This window comes from Doryrhamphus excisus, linkage group LG4 (assembly GCF_037039965.1).
Source record: "Doryrhamphus excisus strain RoL-2023G ecotype Guam linkage group LG4, RoL_Dexc_Guam_v1.1, whole genome shotgun sequence".
NCBI lineage: Eukaryota > Metazoa > Chordata > Actinopteri > Syngnathiformes > Syngnathidae > Doryrhamphus > Doryrhamphus excisus.
The window spans coordinates 11,966,631-11,984,680 of record NC_136360.1 but is presented as its reverse complement, the minus strand read 5'-3'; the positions used below and the strand labels follow the sequence as shown (position 1 = coordinate 11,984,680).

Genomic DNA, 18,050 nt, shown 5'->3' with positions numbered 1-18,050 from the left:
ACGTGGAGACACAAGTATATAAATAAGGTAAGTTAGACAAATGTCCACTACATGAACCACTACGCTAGCAAGTTAACGAGCAATAAGCATTCCATATAACAACCGTAGCTAACTGCGCTACATGAAATTGTGGACCCACTCAGGCGATGTCAGCTCTCACAAACAGATGGACGACATGCAAGTGTGTGTGCGCGTGCATGTGTGCGTGTGTGTGTTTTCGATGCTTTCTGTATGTGACCTGTGACCGCTGGTGTCCACAGGGGCTCTTCAAATTGAGAACAGCGAGGAGTCAGACCAGGGCAAGTACGAGTGCGTGGCCGTCAACAGCGCCGGGACTCGCTACTCTGCTCCAGCTAACCTTTATGTGCGAGGTAAGACACCCCCTCTAGGCCCCTGCGTGACCCCGTCTGGAGGTCACTGCCACGTCCAGTCTGTTGATGGACTCGCTGCTTTGTCCAATACGCCTCCATTATCAGATGTAATATAATATGGTGGCAATAATACATCTATGTAATAAATTTATTCCAGCATGTTAACAGCAAAATACAGTGGCGCTCACTTATGTCGACCAAATCAAGTCCTGCACCATCGTGTTATTATTAAAAAATGCTCGCTTAAGTCGACCGCTATCAGTAATATAACTACTGTGGAGTTACACAGCATTGAAACATCCACACAGAGACTTCCTGTTCGGTGCAAAATAAGCATCAAAAGCATGGCAGTATTAGTCTGGATTAACTAATTCAATGCACCCTTTTGTTTTGATTTTTATTTTCACTTGTACAAAATCTTTGTCATTGTAGTCATACAGTATTACACGAAAACAAAAGAATATGGAGGAAAACGGTGTTAAAAAATCCTTTATTGTGACTCCTTAACCAATCCTTGTGTCTCTAGACAAAGTAAATGTGCAAGCACTTTGTTTTTTTGGTTATGTTGACAACCGCTTATGTGGATGCAGTTAGGCAGACCGGGGAGTGTTGACATAAACGGGTGCCACTGTATGACTGACTTTAAAGAACACACTTCCTAAAAGCAGCATGTACTGTAATTAATGTTAAGGGATGCAACGCTGTCCAAATTCCCATGCTGGAAGTTAGCCACCAGCTATCAACAAAGTGTAATTTAGAGATTTTTTTTATTTGTTATAATGTCTTGCATTTTTGTAACCTTTGACCTTTTCAGGTATTGTTTGCTTTTCTTCATCATTTTCTGTTTGGACCACAAACTCATTCATTACACTACCGAGTGTCATTGACAGCTTATCCCTCAAAGTGCGTGTGTGTGTGCGTGTGCGTGTGTGTGTGTGTGTGTGTGTGTGTGTGTGCGCGCATGTGTGCGGATAAGCAGATTTTGGCCTGTTTTACTCTTCTCTGTTTCTCCTTGTCTCCTTCCTCCTGCTTCCTTGCTTCCCCTCTGTTGTTGTTGTTGTTTTTGACTCCTCCTACGTTGCCTTCACCCATCCCCATCACACCCCCACCACACCCCCACCACAAAAAACACTGCCAACACTCCAACTCTCACCTGTCAGATCAGCGAGAAGGTTGGTTTCTTCGCTCGTTCTCCTCCTGACGTGGAGGCCTGCTGGACTGGAGCCAGGCAGCGTTGGCGGGTCGCCATGCGCCTCAGGCCCGTCCCAGCCTCCCCTCTCCCTCCTCATCTGCCCTGTCCCCCTCTCTCTCTCTCCCAGACTCCGAGCACCCCTGCCTGCACCCTTATGCTTTACCCCTTCCTGCTCCTGCTTTGCATGCACTGCCTGCACAAGCTTTTAGGCATATTGAGACATGAGCATCACTTTTTAACATTTGACAACTTATTCATATTTTATCCGAAATTGTCCCCCCACTCACCGCCTCTTTTCCCTGCATGGCTCCTCCCACTGCATCCTCACCCCATTTAGCATCGCCTGCCCCTCCTTGCATCTCTGCTCTCCCTCCTGCCTCTGTTCTTTGGCTTGTATGCACTCTCACAACGCCTCAGTATTGCCATGACAACCTGGGAGGCCATCCTCACGTGAAACACCATGCTCCACACTGATTAAAAAAAGACGTCACGGCATTGTGGTCATCCTTCATCCTCCCCACTGCTAGCAATTCAGATGGACTAACGCGCGATGTGGACTTACCTCCATGCTGGCCAGCATTAGATGATTACATACGCTCAGAGACCACAACATTAGGTACACCTGCACAATCCAATGAGGTCCCATACAGTGATCAAATATACCCTATTATTAGTAAAAAGCATGCATATTTGAGCAACAGGGATTTTTTTCTTATCTATTTTGAGCATAAAAATGGCAAAAAGGAACTAACTAAATGAGCTAAAATACATAAACAAGGCAAAAGAAGAATTCTAATTGTGAATGTAATATTGTATTCAACATCGGCCACAAGCAGGAGTTTTGTTTGCTTTTATTTTGGCCACTATATTGGGTAATATGAGTGTAAAGTCATATTGTAATGGTGAAAGTATGCTGGAAGGTATGGAAGGAATATGTCTTCATTTCTCTTGATGTGATCTACTATATTGGGTAATAATGTAAATCTAACTAAATGGGTCTATTGGGCTCTAATGTTAAGAAACGTATTTAGAAGGTCGTAAACAGGTTGTCTTATTATTATTGCCCTTATTATTAAATCCTATTTCATGGAAATAACTAATCATAGAACCAATAAACGGGGGATGACTGTATCTCTCTGACAGTATCAGTCCATATTAAATCTGTAAAGGCAGAACCTTTGTATTGGATCTCATTAGATTGTGTACCAAATGAAGTGGCCAGCGAGACTAACAGTTTAATTTTTGAGGAGCGAAACCTGCAGTAGATATGGGGGGGGGGGGCGGTCCCTGTGGCCTTGGAAGTGACTCTAAGACCATTTTAGGTCGCTGCTGGGTTTTAAGTGGCCCTCGGTGCATTATTTAACACTTTCCCTGCACAGTCAAAACTTTTGTGATGCAGTATAGAAATACTGCAAAGAAAGCTGAAATGAAGAAATAAACTCAAAGACCCTTGTGGGGATCTACGGTATTTATCTATTTAACTTCCTGTCAAGGTTGTTATTAAATGTTACTGCTGTCCAGGGACATGCAACACTCTCACCGTCATGCAGTATAAAAACATATATATATATATAGCATATAAATGATATAAGTGGCTCATTGAGATGCAGTGGAGGCTGCTGGCCAGCTGAGGCTCATTGATCCTCTTTAAAGAGCTTTTAAGGATGAGAGCAGGTAATGTTAGCATGCTTGTCATTAGCTCAGGGCACACACGCACACACGCTTTTTAAGAGGTCTGGTACCTGAATGTTGCATTTTTAACCTTTACCCCTTTTTAGGACAAATAAGGACTAATAATAATAATAGTAACAGTAATGAAAGGTTATAAATCAACGTAATAAAAATAAGTACCGCAGTATTGTAAATATCATGCTAATGATTACCGGTGCACATTTTGCTGTGTTTCTATAATGGTATGTAAATAATGCGTTTCCAAAATAGTGTTAATTAATTAACCTCGTGGATATCAACAGGAAATATTTAATTGGCTCTGACAAAACAATGTCCTTTCCTACATAGCATAAAACTGTATAATAATGATGTACCATAATACGTAATACGTAGTTAGAGTATGTATTGATTCATGTCAGTGTGTGCGTGTGTGTACATCAAGCTTCTACTGTGCACCTTGATAATAATTTAATAAATAATTTTGATTGGACCATCCCATTCACATGACACTTAGTGTATTTTAATAATGCGTATGAATAAAGTTGTTTGGACTCGACCTTTCTCCTCCCACTCGTCATCTCCTCCACGTAAATTCAACCCAGTTTGTCCCACCTGGCTGCAGGTTATCTTTTCATGACCTTGTGTTGAGATGCCTTGCAAAGACCGAGCGTTGCATAAATCCGCGTGTTGCGTGATGAGGAAGTTGATCGAGGCGTGAAGACAATGAAGTAGCTGTTTGGTATGCTCCTCTTCTCCTTCCACATCCCGCTGCCTCAGGAGGTGATGGAAGCACTCATGACGAGCAGTGTACACGGCCCCCCCAGGTGAATTTTAATCCCTAGGATGCCCCAAGAGGAACTGAGACATTTTGCAAGTGCCCTGCTCGTGTCATAAGCCATTCTAGGACATAGTCAAAGTGGTGCACAGTAGAAGGCGGTCTACCGTGGTGTCCCGTCGTCTCTGTGAGTGTTCTCTCACCCTCCCTCTCTTTACCCCTGCAGTTCGGCGCGTGCCTCCTCGTTTCTCCATACCCCCCACCCACCAAGAGGTGATGCCCGGCGGCAGCGTCAACCTGACCTGTGTGGCGGTGGGGGCACCCATGCCGTATGTTAAGTGGATGAGCGGCGAGGCGGAGCTGACCCCCGAGGAGGAGATGCCCATCGGACGCAACGTGCTAGAGCTGGCCAACATCCGCCAATCAGCCAACTACACCTGTGTGGCCATCTCCTCGCTGGGCATGATTGAGACCACCGCCCAGATCACGGTGAAAGGTTGGTTTCACTTTCAAACTCTCACATACTTGCATGAAGATCCATTCATGGTGTTTTCTATTGCACTTGTTCTCATGAGCATCACTCTGGAGCTCGAACCTGTGGTGTGCAGTCAGGGCCACTAAGGCCTTCTTCACTGACCTAAACATAGTGCAGAGTATTTTCCCAAAGGTCTTGATCATCAAAATGAGATCAGCCTTAATGTTCTTCAGCCGTGGCTGTTTTGTTTTGGAACTCTGCTATGCAGGCCGTTTTTGCCCAGTGTCTTTCTTATGGTGGAGTCATGAACACTGATCTTAACTGAGGCAATTGAATTGCTCCTGGGGTAATTTTGGTTGGCCGACCACTTCTGGGAAGATTCACCACTTTTCCATGTTTCCGCCATTTGTGAATATAGGCTCTCACAGTGGTTTGCTGCAGTCCCAAAGCTTTAGAAATGGCTCTATGACCTATTATAACCAGATCTCAATTAATCTCAATTTTCTCCCTTAATAATAAAATATTTTATTTAATAGCTGCATTTTGTGTTCAGTTGTGTTGTCATTGACTAATATTTTATGTCTTTGATGATCTGAAACATTTATGTGTGACCAAAAATTAGAACTCCAGAAGGGGACAAACACTTTTATACTCCAATGTATCAAAAACACTGACCTACATTTACAACTCCAATTCTAGTATTTGTTCCATGAAATTGTAAACATGCAACATAATAACATATCCACATACAAAAAAGGTGACAATTAAGTAAATTTTTTTTGGTGTCCCACCAGCCTTGCCCAAGCCACCCACATCCCTAATTGTGACAGAAACCACCGCCACCAGCATCACCTTGACATGGGAGTCTGGCAACCCTGAGTCTGTGTCCTACTATGTGATCCAGTACCGACCCAAAGTGTCCGAGAATGGTTTCCAGGAAGTGGACGGGGTAGCCACCACCCGCTACAGCATCGGCGGTCTTAGCCCATTTTCCCATTACGAGTTCCGGGTCATGGCGGTCAACAACGTGGGCCGAGGGCTGCCCGGAGGAATTGTGGACACCCGCACCAGTGAGCAATCGCCCTCGTCAACCCCGCTCCATGTCCAGGCCCGCATGCTGAGCCCCAGCACTATGCTGGTCCAGTGGGAGCCCCCCGAGGAGGCCAATGGGCAGATCCGTGGCTATAGGGTCTACTACAGCGCCAACCAAGAGGCCCCAATGAGCGCCTGGCAGAAACACAACACAGATGACAGTCAGCTGACCACCATCGCTGACCTGACCCCTGATGTCACCTATGGTGTCAGGGTGCTGGGCTTCACCTCGGTGGGTGATGGGCCCCCATCTGAGGTCCTGCTCATCAAGACTCAGCAAGGAGGTAAGGACAGTTGAGACAACCTAAAACAATCCTAAGTAACACTGTGTGGTCCACAGCACCTTATTGTTAGCTTAGAGTTCCTCAAGCAGACCGGGATGCGGGAGCCTTTCCCAGCTCACTTAGAATTATCCATTCATCGTCATCATCTTCTTCTTCTTCTTGCTCCAGTTCCAGCGCAGCCATCTGGTTTTGAGGCTGAAGCTGAGCTGGACTCGCGCATCATGCTATCTTGGCTTTGGCCCGTGCAGGACCCAATCATTGGTTTGGAGCTGCTCTACTGGGAGGCCAATAATCCAGAGGAAAAGGTAAATGGACTTTTGTCAGGGTCTGTTCCGAGACCATTTGAGACGTCCAAGAGGTTGATTGTTGGTGGTTCTTAACATTCGGCAGCACAGCATCACGTTCGAGCCATCTGGATCATATGCGGTGGATGGTTTGAAACCCGACACAGTCTACATGTTTTCCCTGGCTGCCAGATCTGAGATGGGCTTGGGAGTCTTCACTCGGCCCATCGAGTGCAGGACTGTCCAGTCTAGTAAGTACATGCTCATGTTGTCACACTAGAATATTCCGGTTTGGGCGTGAAGGCTGTGGATATCTGATGGTCATAAACTCCTAGCTGGTCTTGAAACACTGTGGACCTCGAAAAATACACAAAAATGGAAAAGAGAAGAAGTTTTAATGCACGGATTAGACACGTAACTGGACTCGAACACTGATCTCCCACGTCAACGTCTCCACTTCCACCTCCATCCTTCCAGCTTGGAGTGTCTCACACTGGAATGGAAAAGAACACAAAGGCTGATCCCAGACCCTGCTTTATTTGTTTTCCATTACGTTCCTCAATCAGCTTTTAAACCTGCTTCTTCATCGGACCTCACAGAGTTCGTATAAGACTAATGGAAGGTTCTGTTACCACCTGTCTCAATTGAGCATCGTCCAGCCGGACCTGCCTCCTATGTCGTCCCCTCCAGCTGCTTCCCCCGCTACGTTGTGGTGTGCTCATGTGTGGTTGTGTGACCTGAATGTGTTTGAAAGTGTGTGACATCATCACTCCAGTTTGCTGGTCTCTGGACTGCGAGGACATCTTGGGCAAATACTTTAATGTTTGCACATTAACCTAAACCCGTTTGGATCATGGAAAGAAAAACAGCATCATCTGAAGATCATAGCACATCCAGTCGTCCCTGGAGGGGCATAATAGCATGGCATGTGGGCTTTGCTATGATAGGCTGTGATGTATTTTACCGTACTTTTTATGCTGTGATCACAAGCCTCCAAGTTCCTAAAGTGAAACAATTCGACGTTTTAGTCTCATGTCCTTGTGAGAGTCCATGTCCTGTGATGTAATGTCTCCACAGTCCAGAGGCTGAGTTTGTCTTTGTCTTCCATTATCCATCCTGCTTAACCCCTCCCCACCACTTCCTCCTATTAGCCCCCTCAGCCCCTCCCCAGGATGTAACCCTGCTCAGTCCGAGCTCCAGTAGCATCCAAGTGAGTTGGACGCCGCCGCCGACAGACCACCACCACGCCAGAATCATAAGCTACTCCCTTGCCTACCAAGCGCCGTCCGAGGAGAACATGCAGCGCCACCAGGTGTCTGGGATTGGAGCAGACACCCGCAGCTATGTGCTGGATCACCTGGAGAAATGGACTGAGTATTTGGTGTGGGTGAGAGCTCACACCATCATCGGGCCCGGACCGGAGAGTCCGGCGGTCCGCATCAGAACTCAGGAGGACGGTACGTGGCCGGTGACAGGAAGTAGTCTGGAAACAACAACAAGGAAATGTTTGTTTTGGTTTGTCTGCTCTAAGTAATCAGCAATCATGAAAAGAGCCTGGGAGTCATTTGTGGCCCGCAGTTTTTTATTGTCCTATGGAACATTGTACAACATTGTAGAAATACAGCAAAAATGGCAAAAAGAGCAAAAAAAATGTGAAAATGTTAATACTAATACTTAGCATAATATGCGGTGTCATCTACATATAACACTAAGCTAACAACTTTTTTCTTTTAAATAGACAGAATTTTGGGCTTAAAAAAAATAATTAATTAAAATATCCAAATGTCCCCCACAGTCCTATTTAGCACTGCTGACTCAAAGTGACAAGATTTTAGGTCAGGGGTGTCCAAAGTATCGCCTGGAAAAAGTGATAGCTTTCTCAGAATTAAAAAAAAAGAAAAGAAAAAGGACATTTTAGAAAAAGATTGAAATAAAAAAATATATATATACATATGTTTGTAATATATTTGTAATACTATGGAAAACAAACAAAACAAGTCATTTTGGGGAAATTGGGTTTTGGTTTATTTATTGGGTTATGTCACGTTTATTGTGGCAATGAAGTCATAATTACGAGAAGACAATTTACAACAAGAAATTTTAGTTGAAAAAATTTCTTTAAAAAAACAACTAAGCGGTAACTTTATGAGAATAAAGAAAAAAGAAAAAAGTTGAATTCTTACAAGAAAAAAGTTACAATCTTCCGATAATAAATATTATTGCAAAAACAATGTCATTTTACTGTCGTTTTTCTTCATAATAGTCGTAATATGAGAAGAAAATTTGGTTGTGATAAAGTTATAATATTATGGGAATAAAGTCATAATATTACGGGAAAGAACTTTTGTTTAAGAAGAAAGTTGAAATATTTGGGGGAAAAAAGACTGCAGTTCATAGTATACTTTTTCACCGATATCACAAACCAAATCCAATTTCTTCTTGAAATATACACATATAACTTCTATAACTAATGTGTTTGTTTACAAAATATCAAAGTGGCCCTTTCAATCCCTTCACTTTTCAGTATGTGTCCCGTCGGTGGAAAAAGTTTTAGGTTGAAATTTCAGCTCCTATAACAGCATTTACAAAAATGAAAGAGGCATCATTAAAAGAGGCATCATTAAAACTGCCCAAACAAGCCATCACGTCACTTACAATACTGTTTTGTTTTCCGCCGCAGTGCCAGGAGCCCCGCCCAGGAAGGTGGAGGCCGACGCTCTCAACTCGACGGCGGTCCGGGTGAGCTGGAAGCCCCCCCTGCCAGTCAAGCAGCACGGCCAGATCCGGGGCTACCAGATCATCTACTCCAGGCTGGAGAAGGGAGAACCTCACGGGCAACCCCTCATCATGGACGTCTCCCTTCCAGAAGCTCAGGTAATCATTTTTTTCTCTTCAGAGGCGGGGCCTAATGTGAGGTTTCGCTAGAGTGCACAATGTTCAGGAGCTGCTGTCAGCCACTTTCTACACTGCTAACCTGCTGATAGCACTCAAACTCTACGAGCTGACGTCACTTAAAAGCGCACACAAGTCACAGATACTGTATTACACTTCATAGCACTTCTTTTGAACGCCTTATATTTTTATTTTCGTTCTTTTGACTATTTTAATGCTTGAAAATGCTTCATTTACTTAATGATTTTTTTCTAGTAGTAGACCATATTTAACCACGAAACGGCAATCATTTGGTAATTAATATATTTTTGAAAAAGCACACAATGTGCGGGCACAATGTTCGAAACCCCAAAGTAGCAAGAGGCAACTATGTCTTTGCTACAATGACAATAAGGCTTTTATGCAGGCAGAAATCTTTCTTCTGGTGGTTAATAAACTTCATATTGTATTAAATGGGTGCATTTATTTAGTTGTTGTGGTAGAATCCAGGTCAATACTGCAATCATTGTATTTGACTTATTTTGCGCTGAACGGGAAACATGTAAATGCTGTGTAATTGCAGTTTCACGCTGCTTAGTAATATCGATGACTTGAACAATACTACAACACTTGGCCACAAAAACAGACTCATTTTTTATCGAAAGGACTCCCTGGAATATCTAATTGCAACGATGTGTGCTGACGTCGGCTTAAACAAGCGTATTTTAGTAATAAGAAGAACCGGTGGACCAGCAGTTGGATGAGAAGGTTCCACTGTACCTCACATCACAATAAGCTACATTTCCTGTTCTATGGTTATTATCACATTTGTATCATGTTTGCCACCACACAAAAAACTGGGACAATTCTAAAATACCAATTTATTTTTTGAACAAAATATGAAGAGTAAAATGTATCTAATTGCTGCATAACGAGTCTTTGCCAGGCTATTGCAGGACAAATTAAAAAAAAAAAATTCAGAAGGTGTGTTGGAATTTTTCGATGAAAAGCGTTGTACTACTTCGAAATAAAGCAAACGCATAGACACTGAAAACCTTTCCTGAAATGGAAAAAGGTGTTGTTGAAAGGTCACACCAAGATGGCAGCTTGCAGTGAAGCATCACCCACAACTTTCTAGTAGCATGGTTGTGTTGGTGGTCTAAGCTTCAAGTGCCCTCAGGTTTGTTTTGTTCACCTGGAGGAGCGTCTCACCTGATTTGCTTCCCGAGCAGCATTCCTGTCTTATCAGAGCGAGCAGGAGGTCCGATGAAAGCCCGCCCGCATCTCCCTTCCCGTCTGCAGAAGCGCCGCTCTGTCAGCATGCCGCCCGCGGATCGGTCTCCAGGGACCTGTCTCGCAGCTTCAGCCCTGATAAGTTTAGTCCCGCCCCCTGGCAGCGGTGACGCTGATGAGAGGCAACGCACAGATTGCGACTTGACCTTAGAAACATGCACACGCCGAATGCATGTGCACTTGGAACATGACTCGCTCCCACAACATGAAACTTTCCCTCCATGATGGATGGGAATCCTTGACATGAGGGGAATTAGTCATGTTGTATGGGTGCCTGACATGAAGGCCGCCCAATGACTATACAATCAGACCATGCAGGAGTGGAGCTGTTTGGATCTATGGTGCCAAGTTGACATCCTGCGTGCAGTTGATGCGGCTTAAGTGAACCTTTAATTACTCCTGTGCTGGCGGCTTGTTTGCATGAAGACACCTCTCAGCACTGATGGCTGCGGAGCGTGACCTGATAAGATTCGGCAGCCTATCTGTGGCACGTCTCTGCTTGCGAAGTTCCAAAAGCAATTTGGGCATGCGCCTCCACCATCTACCTCTTTGGTACTCCATCCAGCACCTCAAAACACAGCAGAAATATCTTAGAAAGTACTCTGAACACAGTAATGTTAAAAACACAGTCTTGGTATGGATGAACAATGTTAGTCAATGCGTCACCTCGTCAAAGCACACTGGTGATCTTGAGCAGCTGCACTCGAGTTGTTTTCAGCACGCCGCCATCAGTCATGCCTCAGCTGTCTTATCTCTTTGTCGCTCCGTTCCCATCAGAACCGCTCAGGCTCAGCCAAGATCCACATGGGTGCCAGTGTAGGGAGCGTGAGAAGATCCCGTTTCTTTTTCGATGCATGACTTACTAGTAGGTCCACATGTACAGAGGACAGGCCGGCATGTCCAAACAACATGTTGACATGGAGGGATACTGCAATATCGTGAGAATAATAGCACATCGTCATGGCAACACGCCAACACAACATCACTGCTGCGGGGCCTGCAAGCTGCTGTGTATTTGACGAATGTACTCAAAAAGTGGACCGAATGAATGTTCTTATAGTCATTGGGGGAAAAAGATAGCTGCATCCTTCATCATCCAGCAATAAGGGGGAAGTGCTATCATCTTTCTTTGCCTGTTTACTTTCACTTTGAAAGTATCTGCCTGAGGCACTGTGAGGCCGGCGCTAAAGCGCTTCCGACGAGTGGTGAAGCCAGGCGTGAGCCGATGTGGTCTGGCAAGGTGTCAAGACGCCAGTAACGCTGTTTGATCGGCATAACGCTGTTAATAATAATAATAATAATAACAATGTCAGGGTAATTCAACGTAAAATGTTGGCGCTGTTTGGATTTTTTTTTTCAGACTGCTTTATTGTTTCCCATTACATGCATTCTTTGCTGTGCCCCTTTAGCTGTTTTTATATCTTTAAAATGCACAGAAGAGAGACATATGTTGATGTATGACATCAGGATTGTGCAGTTTTCCTTCTGAATGTTCCACATCCTCGTGCTCGCAGACTCCTCAGAGTTACATTTTTGTGTATTTTGATTATTGATTGAGGGAACTGGGGTCAAAGTTCGCCTCTAGAAATGTGGTACACACATTCAGTCACAGGCTACTGTCATTCACGTGCACCCTGACCTCCACTCATAGTTGTCTCATTGTGGTTGTTGTTTTCATCAGTGGCGTGACCAGGACTCGATGGACTACGTGAGTACATGTACCCCTAACGTGCACGGCGTTCTAAAGTGTGTTTTCTCTTCTAACATGGTGTGTGTGCTGATTGTAACACCTTCAACCACAAAAAAAACACTTTTGTCTAATCCTTGTCTGGGCACGTGCAATTAAAGAAAACAAACATATACAATAATCATGTCATTTTAACACTCTTTGCTGTAATTACATGGAATCGTTGTTAGCAGCAGCACATAAACATGAGATGTGTGTGGACAGGTCTGGAGCTGTCTCCTCATCCTCACACACCTCCCTCCCCCAGCAGCCACGTTCCATTTACTCATACAAGCCCTTTTTTAATCTGCTTTTACAAAACGAAAACAAGAGCGGGGAAGACCAATCTAAGCTCCTCGCTCAATTAGCATCCGTCCGTGTTCTGTACCTGAGGCTAAAAAAAAAAGGGGTTCGTGTAAACATTGAAGACAAATAACAGACACGTAAAAGATGTCTTCACGTTCATTCACATGCTGAGAGAGAGACAAGGTAAAGCTCTTTCGTCTCTCCGAATGCCAGTGAAAGTAAGACCTGTGGATTAAAAACACGATGACTTCAGACGATTCACGTGCGCTTTCATCTTTCACCTCAGGTAACACCCACCTCCCGCACTCCTCCCATCCTCGCACAGGAGACGACAAGGCGGATAGCGTCAGCCAGCGTCTGTTTTGAAATTAGAACATTTGAAACATCCGGCGACAGTTTTATCACTGTCGGCCGTAAAATCATAATTAAAGCTTCTGGCAGCTTGTTGCTGACTTGTTTGTTCATATCTAAGGTGAAGCAAAACACACACACACCTACATGCTTCACATGCAACAGGTCTTGAACATCAGCACTTGTGTCAAAACAATAATATGTTGTTTTTCTGTCTTTTGCCCAAATGACTTTCTTTAGGCTTCTGATGATTTACAATGGCTTTACATTGGACATCCTTTTAACTTTATTTTAGAGTGGCTTGAGCCCCTGCAAAATTTCCTGAGCCCATATATTGTATGTAATAATTATATCTTATAGTAAAATCCGTTGAGGCATGCCACAAACGAGCGGGAAATAAATGATACTACAAGGTATTATTTGATTCAAATCATCGCCAGCAACATTCCTCTTGTCCGGTTACACCAGGGGTGTCCAAATATTTTCCTCTAAGGGCCACATGCTGAAAAGTAAAAGGACCAGTATGATATTTTAATTTTCTAACAGGACTTGAATCCATCCAATGTATTCTTTGTCTCAACATTCCAACTATTTATTGTTTTTTATCTCTTTTTCGCTATTTTTGCTGTGTTTTTTATATACATATTGATAGTTTTCTTTATTAATTGTATTTGCACAAAAAAATTAGCTGTGCCACAAATGGCCCCTGGGCCACACTTTGGTCATCTCTGATTAGAGTGTCTACATCCAATATGTGATCAGTACTGTTTGAAATATGATATTATTTAAGATTAGTCTTCTTCTTAGCCTACATTATAGCCTCAGTTTTGTGCTTTTGGTGACGTTGGATATTATTTATTAGTGTTATTAGTAACAACAGTTTCAACCTATTTTTGCTGGGGGGGGTTCCATTTCTGCTAATTTTTTGTCGTTTAATTTGAACTTTAGAATGTTCCACGGGCCGTTAAAACACAATTTCTTTTAACTTCCTGTTCAATGCAAATTGAGCTTCAAAATGAAAGCATGGCTGTATTAACTTGGATTCTACCACACCAAGTGGGAGTTGCATGTCAATGTTTTTGTGTTTAGCAAAGGTGCTTTTTATTAGAATATGATGACTTAGTATGTAATTGTTCACAAATGAAATGTAGAAGTTGTGTTAATTGAGGAAGCCTTTGCTGGTACCAAGAAAAATGTTCACCTTTCACCTCTCTCTGTGCACTCCCAATAGGAGGCGGTCCTGATGGGACTGCTGCCAGAGACCAGCTACTCTGTGACAGTGGCGGCATACACCACCAAGGGGGACGGCGCTCGCAGCAAGGCCAGGGTGGTCACTACCTCAGGCGCAGGTTTGATGTTGTACTTTATCATCCATCGAAATGGTGTTGCCATGGAAACACGCAAACTGGTTAGATCGAATTTGAGGTAATTCAGGACACAACATTATGTCACTTGCCGGCAGAGCTTCTTTTTTCACTTCTCCTGCACACATTGGCTCGTTCTAACTGACTGACTTAGGATTAGTGAAAGGGAAGTAGAATGTAGAATCCAATTTATTCCCCCAAAACTAGGAGATGTAATGCAATGTGAATAAATGTGCTTTGCAGTACCTGGCAAGCCCACCATGATGATAAGCACCACCATTGGAAACACAGCGCTGATCCAGTGGCAGCCCCCCAAAGAGGTGGTGGGGGAGCACGTGGGCTACCAGCTGCAGTACAAGAGAGCCGAGGAGGACGTCTTCACCATTAGAGATTTCCGCAAGACCGATGATCACTTCACAGTCACCGGCCTCCACAAGGGGGCGACTTACATCTTCAAACTTTGCGCTAAAAACCGTGCCGGCAATGGTGAGGAGTACACGAAGGAGGTCAGCACCCCGGAGGACATCCCCGGCAGCTACCCTCTGAACTTGAGTGTGGTCGGCCTGACTGCCACCACCACGGAGCTGGCCTGGGACCCGCCCCCTCTTGCGGACCGCAATGGGAAGATCATAAAGTATGTGGTGGTCTACAGAGACATCAACAGCCAGAACAACAGCTCCAACGCCACTGCCAACACACGCATGACCATCCAAGGCTTGCGGCCTGACACCACCTATGACATCAGAGTGCAAGCCTTCACCAGTAAAGGGGGCGGACCCATCAGCCCCAGCATCCAGAGCAGGACCATGTCCACATCCATGCCAGGTAAGCTCACCTTCATCTATCCTTCTTCTCCTCTCACAAATAGCAGCTTCCTTTTTCATTCCACACTGTCGCCTGGACCGGCGCCATCCTGTAGTGTTTGATCCAAGCCAAGAGTTCTTCCCAGGGAAAAGATTAGTGTGCAGCTTTTTGTGAGGCGCTGGTGCGGGGTGGGCGTGCATTATAGCTTGTCAGCGTGCAGGATTTAGAAAAACACTTTACTGCTAATAGAACTTTTACTGACATGTACGTCTTTCACTTTTTAGTGTGCCATCCAATCTGCACTTTGGTGAGGACAAACTTCACCAAACGTAGGACCAGGACACTCAACTGGTCAGCAACCACTGGTCCATTTTGAAAAATGCTTGAAGCTGCAGAAAGAGAATATGTCTACTGTAGGGGGAGCCGCTTTCATATTTGTGATCCAGTTTTAGTCAACAAATGCAGCATTTACAATAGAGAATCACTTGCAGATTAGCTAAATGCTATACGTACAGTAGTAACTTTTAGCTAGTGGGGAGGGGCGTATCAAACACACATATAGCTGTGCACACAGGCAGGTACAGATTCAAATGTTATTGTAAATGAAACCTCATATACGGGACGACTGTGGAAAAAAAAAAGCCAATGACATACGAACAAAAAAAACGGCAGAGACAATCAATAAGCTTGTAAGCGTCTAAAGGGGTTGTGTGGCTGTTTTCCGCTTGGTCGTAGTGTTCAACCAGTTAATATCGTATTGTTTTTGGATGGTAAAAACTAAATGGGACCAAAACTGCCTTTTGAAAAAGTGCAGGGGACACATCCCCAAATTACGTCTGTGTCAGACACTGTGGTTCAGCGTTCCTCCTTCTGTCACAGATGCCAGCTAGTGTGGTTGTACTAAAATGTGTTGGTAAACCTCAAACGCCTTTCAAAGCTGCACTGGACAGCAAGTTGACAGCTTGGCCTTTTAACTCGTTGGCTAGCGCTGCTCAACTTTCAATCAGTGACGCTCCAGTGGCTGAATGGAATAGAAATACTTGCACTGGCTCATATTAGACCAAAGTCCATAATGACTAAAATATTCCCTCAGTGTTCACCAAGAACTTTGGCGTGAAGGCCGTGATGAAAACGTCCGTCCTGCTGACGTGGGATGTTCCAGAAAGCTTTGAGTCCGAGGTGCCCCTCAAGGTATGTTCAGTGACCCAAGCAGAAAGAGTCATGTGGTGTCAGCAGGTGTAGCGGTGACGGTGTCTTCCCTGCTAGATTCTCTACAACCAGCAGAGCGTGGAGGTGCCGGGTCACCAGAGGAGGAAGCTGATCACGCAGCTGCAGCCAGACACGCATTACTCCTTTGTGCTCATGAGCCGCGGGAACAGCGCCGGCGGACTCCAGCAGCAAGTCTCCATCCGGACCTCACCAGATCTCCTCAAGACTAAACCGTCTGAGTATCATCAGGATGTGGAGGAGGGCGGGAAAGTGAGCGTGCGGCTGCCGAGGGTCCCGCCTGGAACGCCGGTCAAGTCTGTGCTCCATGGTTTTGACCAGTAGTCATTTATTTTTATACACTGTTCATGAATAGGAATTTATGTGGTGTAGGTACTTCTACATTGTGGTGGTGCCTTTGACACCCACTTCTCTGATGTGGGAAAACCCTGACGATATGGACCTTCATGAGGTGAGTGAATATATACTGTAGGTCTGTGTTTACTATGTCGTATTCTACATTAGATAGATTCATTCATTCATTCATTTTCTACCGGTGTAGCCGGGGTACACCCTGGACTGGTCGCCAGCCAATCACAGGGCACATATAGACAAACAACCATTCACACTCACATTCATACCTATGGACAATTTGGAGTCGCCAATTAACCTAGCATGCATGTTCTTATCCTGTGTATGCATGGCAACGGGTGGATGCACAGTTAATTATGTACCATCTGCCATCTAGTGGAAGCAGGTTGAATTGCTCTGCCTGTCACGATTAGTCACCAGCGTAAACAGATTTGCGGTTAGTAAGTAATACTTTTTGGACCAATTTAGTGAGAGTGGATTATTTCCCAACCTCTAATCATGTCGTTGTTGATGATGAATGGCTACAGATACCTCTAAGGTGATAGCATGTGGACAGAATAGAAACTTCTGTGATGAGGCCTTTAACTTCTATCTTCTTGAAATGAATTCTTCCCCTTTGATTTGTTTTGTTCTAATCTGGTAGCTCCTGGACGCTGCAGTCAGTGCACAAAGGAAGAGGAGACAAAGCACGAACTTCCTACAGCCTTACATCACTGCCAAGCTGGACTCTCTGCCTGAGATCTTCACGCTGGGTGACGAGCACCAATACCATGGCTTTCACAACAAACCATTGCCGGGGCAACAGCAGTACCGGTGCTTTGTCCTCGCCGAGCTGGTGGACGACGAGTCTGTAAGTTAATATCCCTATAGAGCTAATTGGCACCTTCCGAGTCAGTCCTTAAACATTTACCGCCGTCTCTAAATAGGTTACTTGCATTTCTAGGAGGCGAGTAGGAATGTTACTGCATGTAGTGAAAATGGCTTCACGGAAGGCATCCTCTCTCTGGAATGGATGTCTGTTTTTATAAGCTTCCCTTGCCATCCATCCTCAAATGTTCTCAGTTGGACTTAGATCTGGGGAACACGCAGGATGGTCCAAAAGAGTTAAGTTATTCCTCTTTTGTCAGGTGGGGAATATGAACTGTAGTATGTCCTGTTGAAAATGCCAGTCATTACCACCGTTTGACACCCCTGTGCAATCTGAAGCTCCATTGTTCTATTGAAAAAAAAAGCCCCCTTTGTCATGCCAGTAACATTGGAAGCCATCAGGACCATCATGTTCCATTTTTTTCTTTCTTCCACCATTCAATGTCCCACAGTTGGTTTTCTTGTGCAAATTCCAAAAAAGCAATTTTGTGGCATTGAAGGAGACCTTTTGTGATGGTTATTGGACTGCACTCGGCACCAGAAATAACCTTCAGGGCTGATGGGATGATGGTCCTGTGTCTTGACAGATCGCCCATTGGATCCTCAAGGACATTTTTTGGGTTCTACCACTTGACTTTTTTGTTCCATAACCTTCAGGATCTTGGAAGAAGTTACAAATGCACTGCGAGAGGCCTTGCTTATGCAGCTCAACAATCCGACCACCATCAGAGAGAGAAAGCTTTTTT

At 44.5% G+C, this 18,050-nt stretch overlaps 1 protein-coding gene across 11 annotated transcripts in view; it reads left to right on the top strand.

Moving 5' to 3' along the window:
• The window catches only part of ptprfa (protein tyrosine phosphatase receptor type Fa), a 68,884-nt gene that overhangs the window by 36,944 nt on the left and 13,890 nt on the right, over positions 1–18,050 (top strand). For 3 of the 11 annotated variants that reach the window (XM_078790183.1, XM_078790188.1, XM_078790187.1), the window contains exons 8-20: positions 261–371; positions 4,236–4,505; positions 5,279–5,860; positions 6,029–6,165; positions 6,251–6,395; positions 8,825–9,018; positions 11,990–12,016; positions 13,923–14,040; positions 14,299–14,880; positions 15,953–16,050; positions 16,126–16,382; positions 16,459–16,537; positions 17,081–17,287. In XM_078790183.1, the coding sequence (XP_078646309.1) occupies positions 261–371; positions 4,236–4,505; positions 5,279–5,860; positions 6,029–6,165; positions 6,251–6,395; positions 8,825–9,018; positions 11,990–12,016; positions 13,923–14,040; positions 14,299–14,880; positions 15,953–16,050; positions 16,126–16,382; positions 16,459–16,537; positions 17,081–17,287 (2,807 nt within the window). Of the gene's footprint in view, positions 1–260; positions 372–1,531; positions 1,544–4,235; positions 4,506–5,278; positions 5,861–6,028; positions 6,166–6,250; positions 6,396–7,295; positions 7,602–8,824; positions 9,019–11,989; positions 12,017–13,922; positions 14,041–14,298; positions 14,881–15,952; positions 16,051–16,125; positions 16,383–16,458; positions 16,538–17,080; positions 17,288–18,050 lie in introns of all 11 variants that reach the window. The other 8 variants (XM_078790179.1, XM_078790181.1, XM_078790180.1 and 5 more) reach the window with 5 other exon arrangements.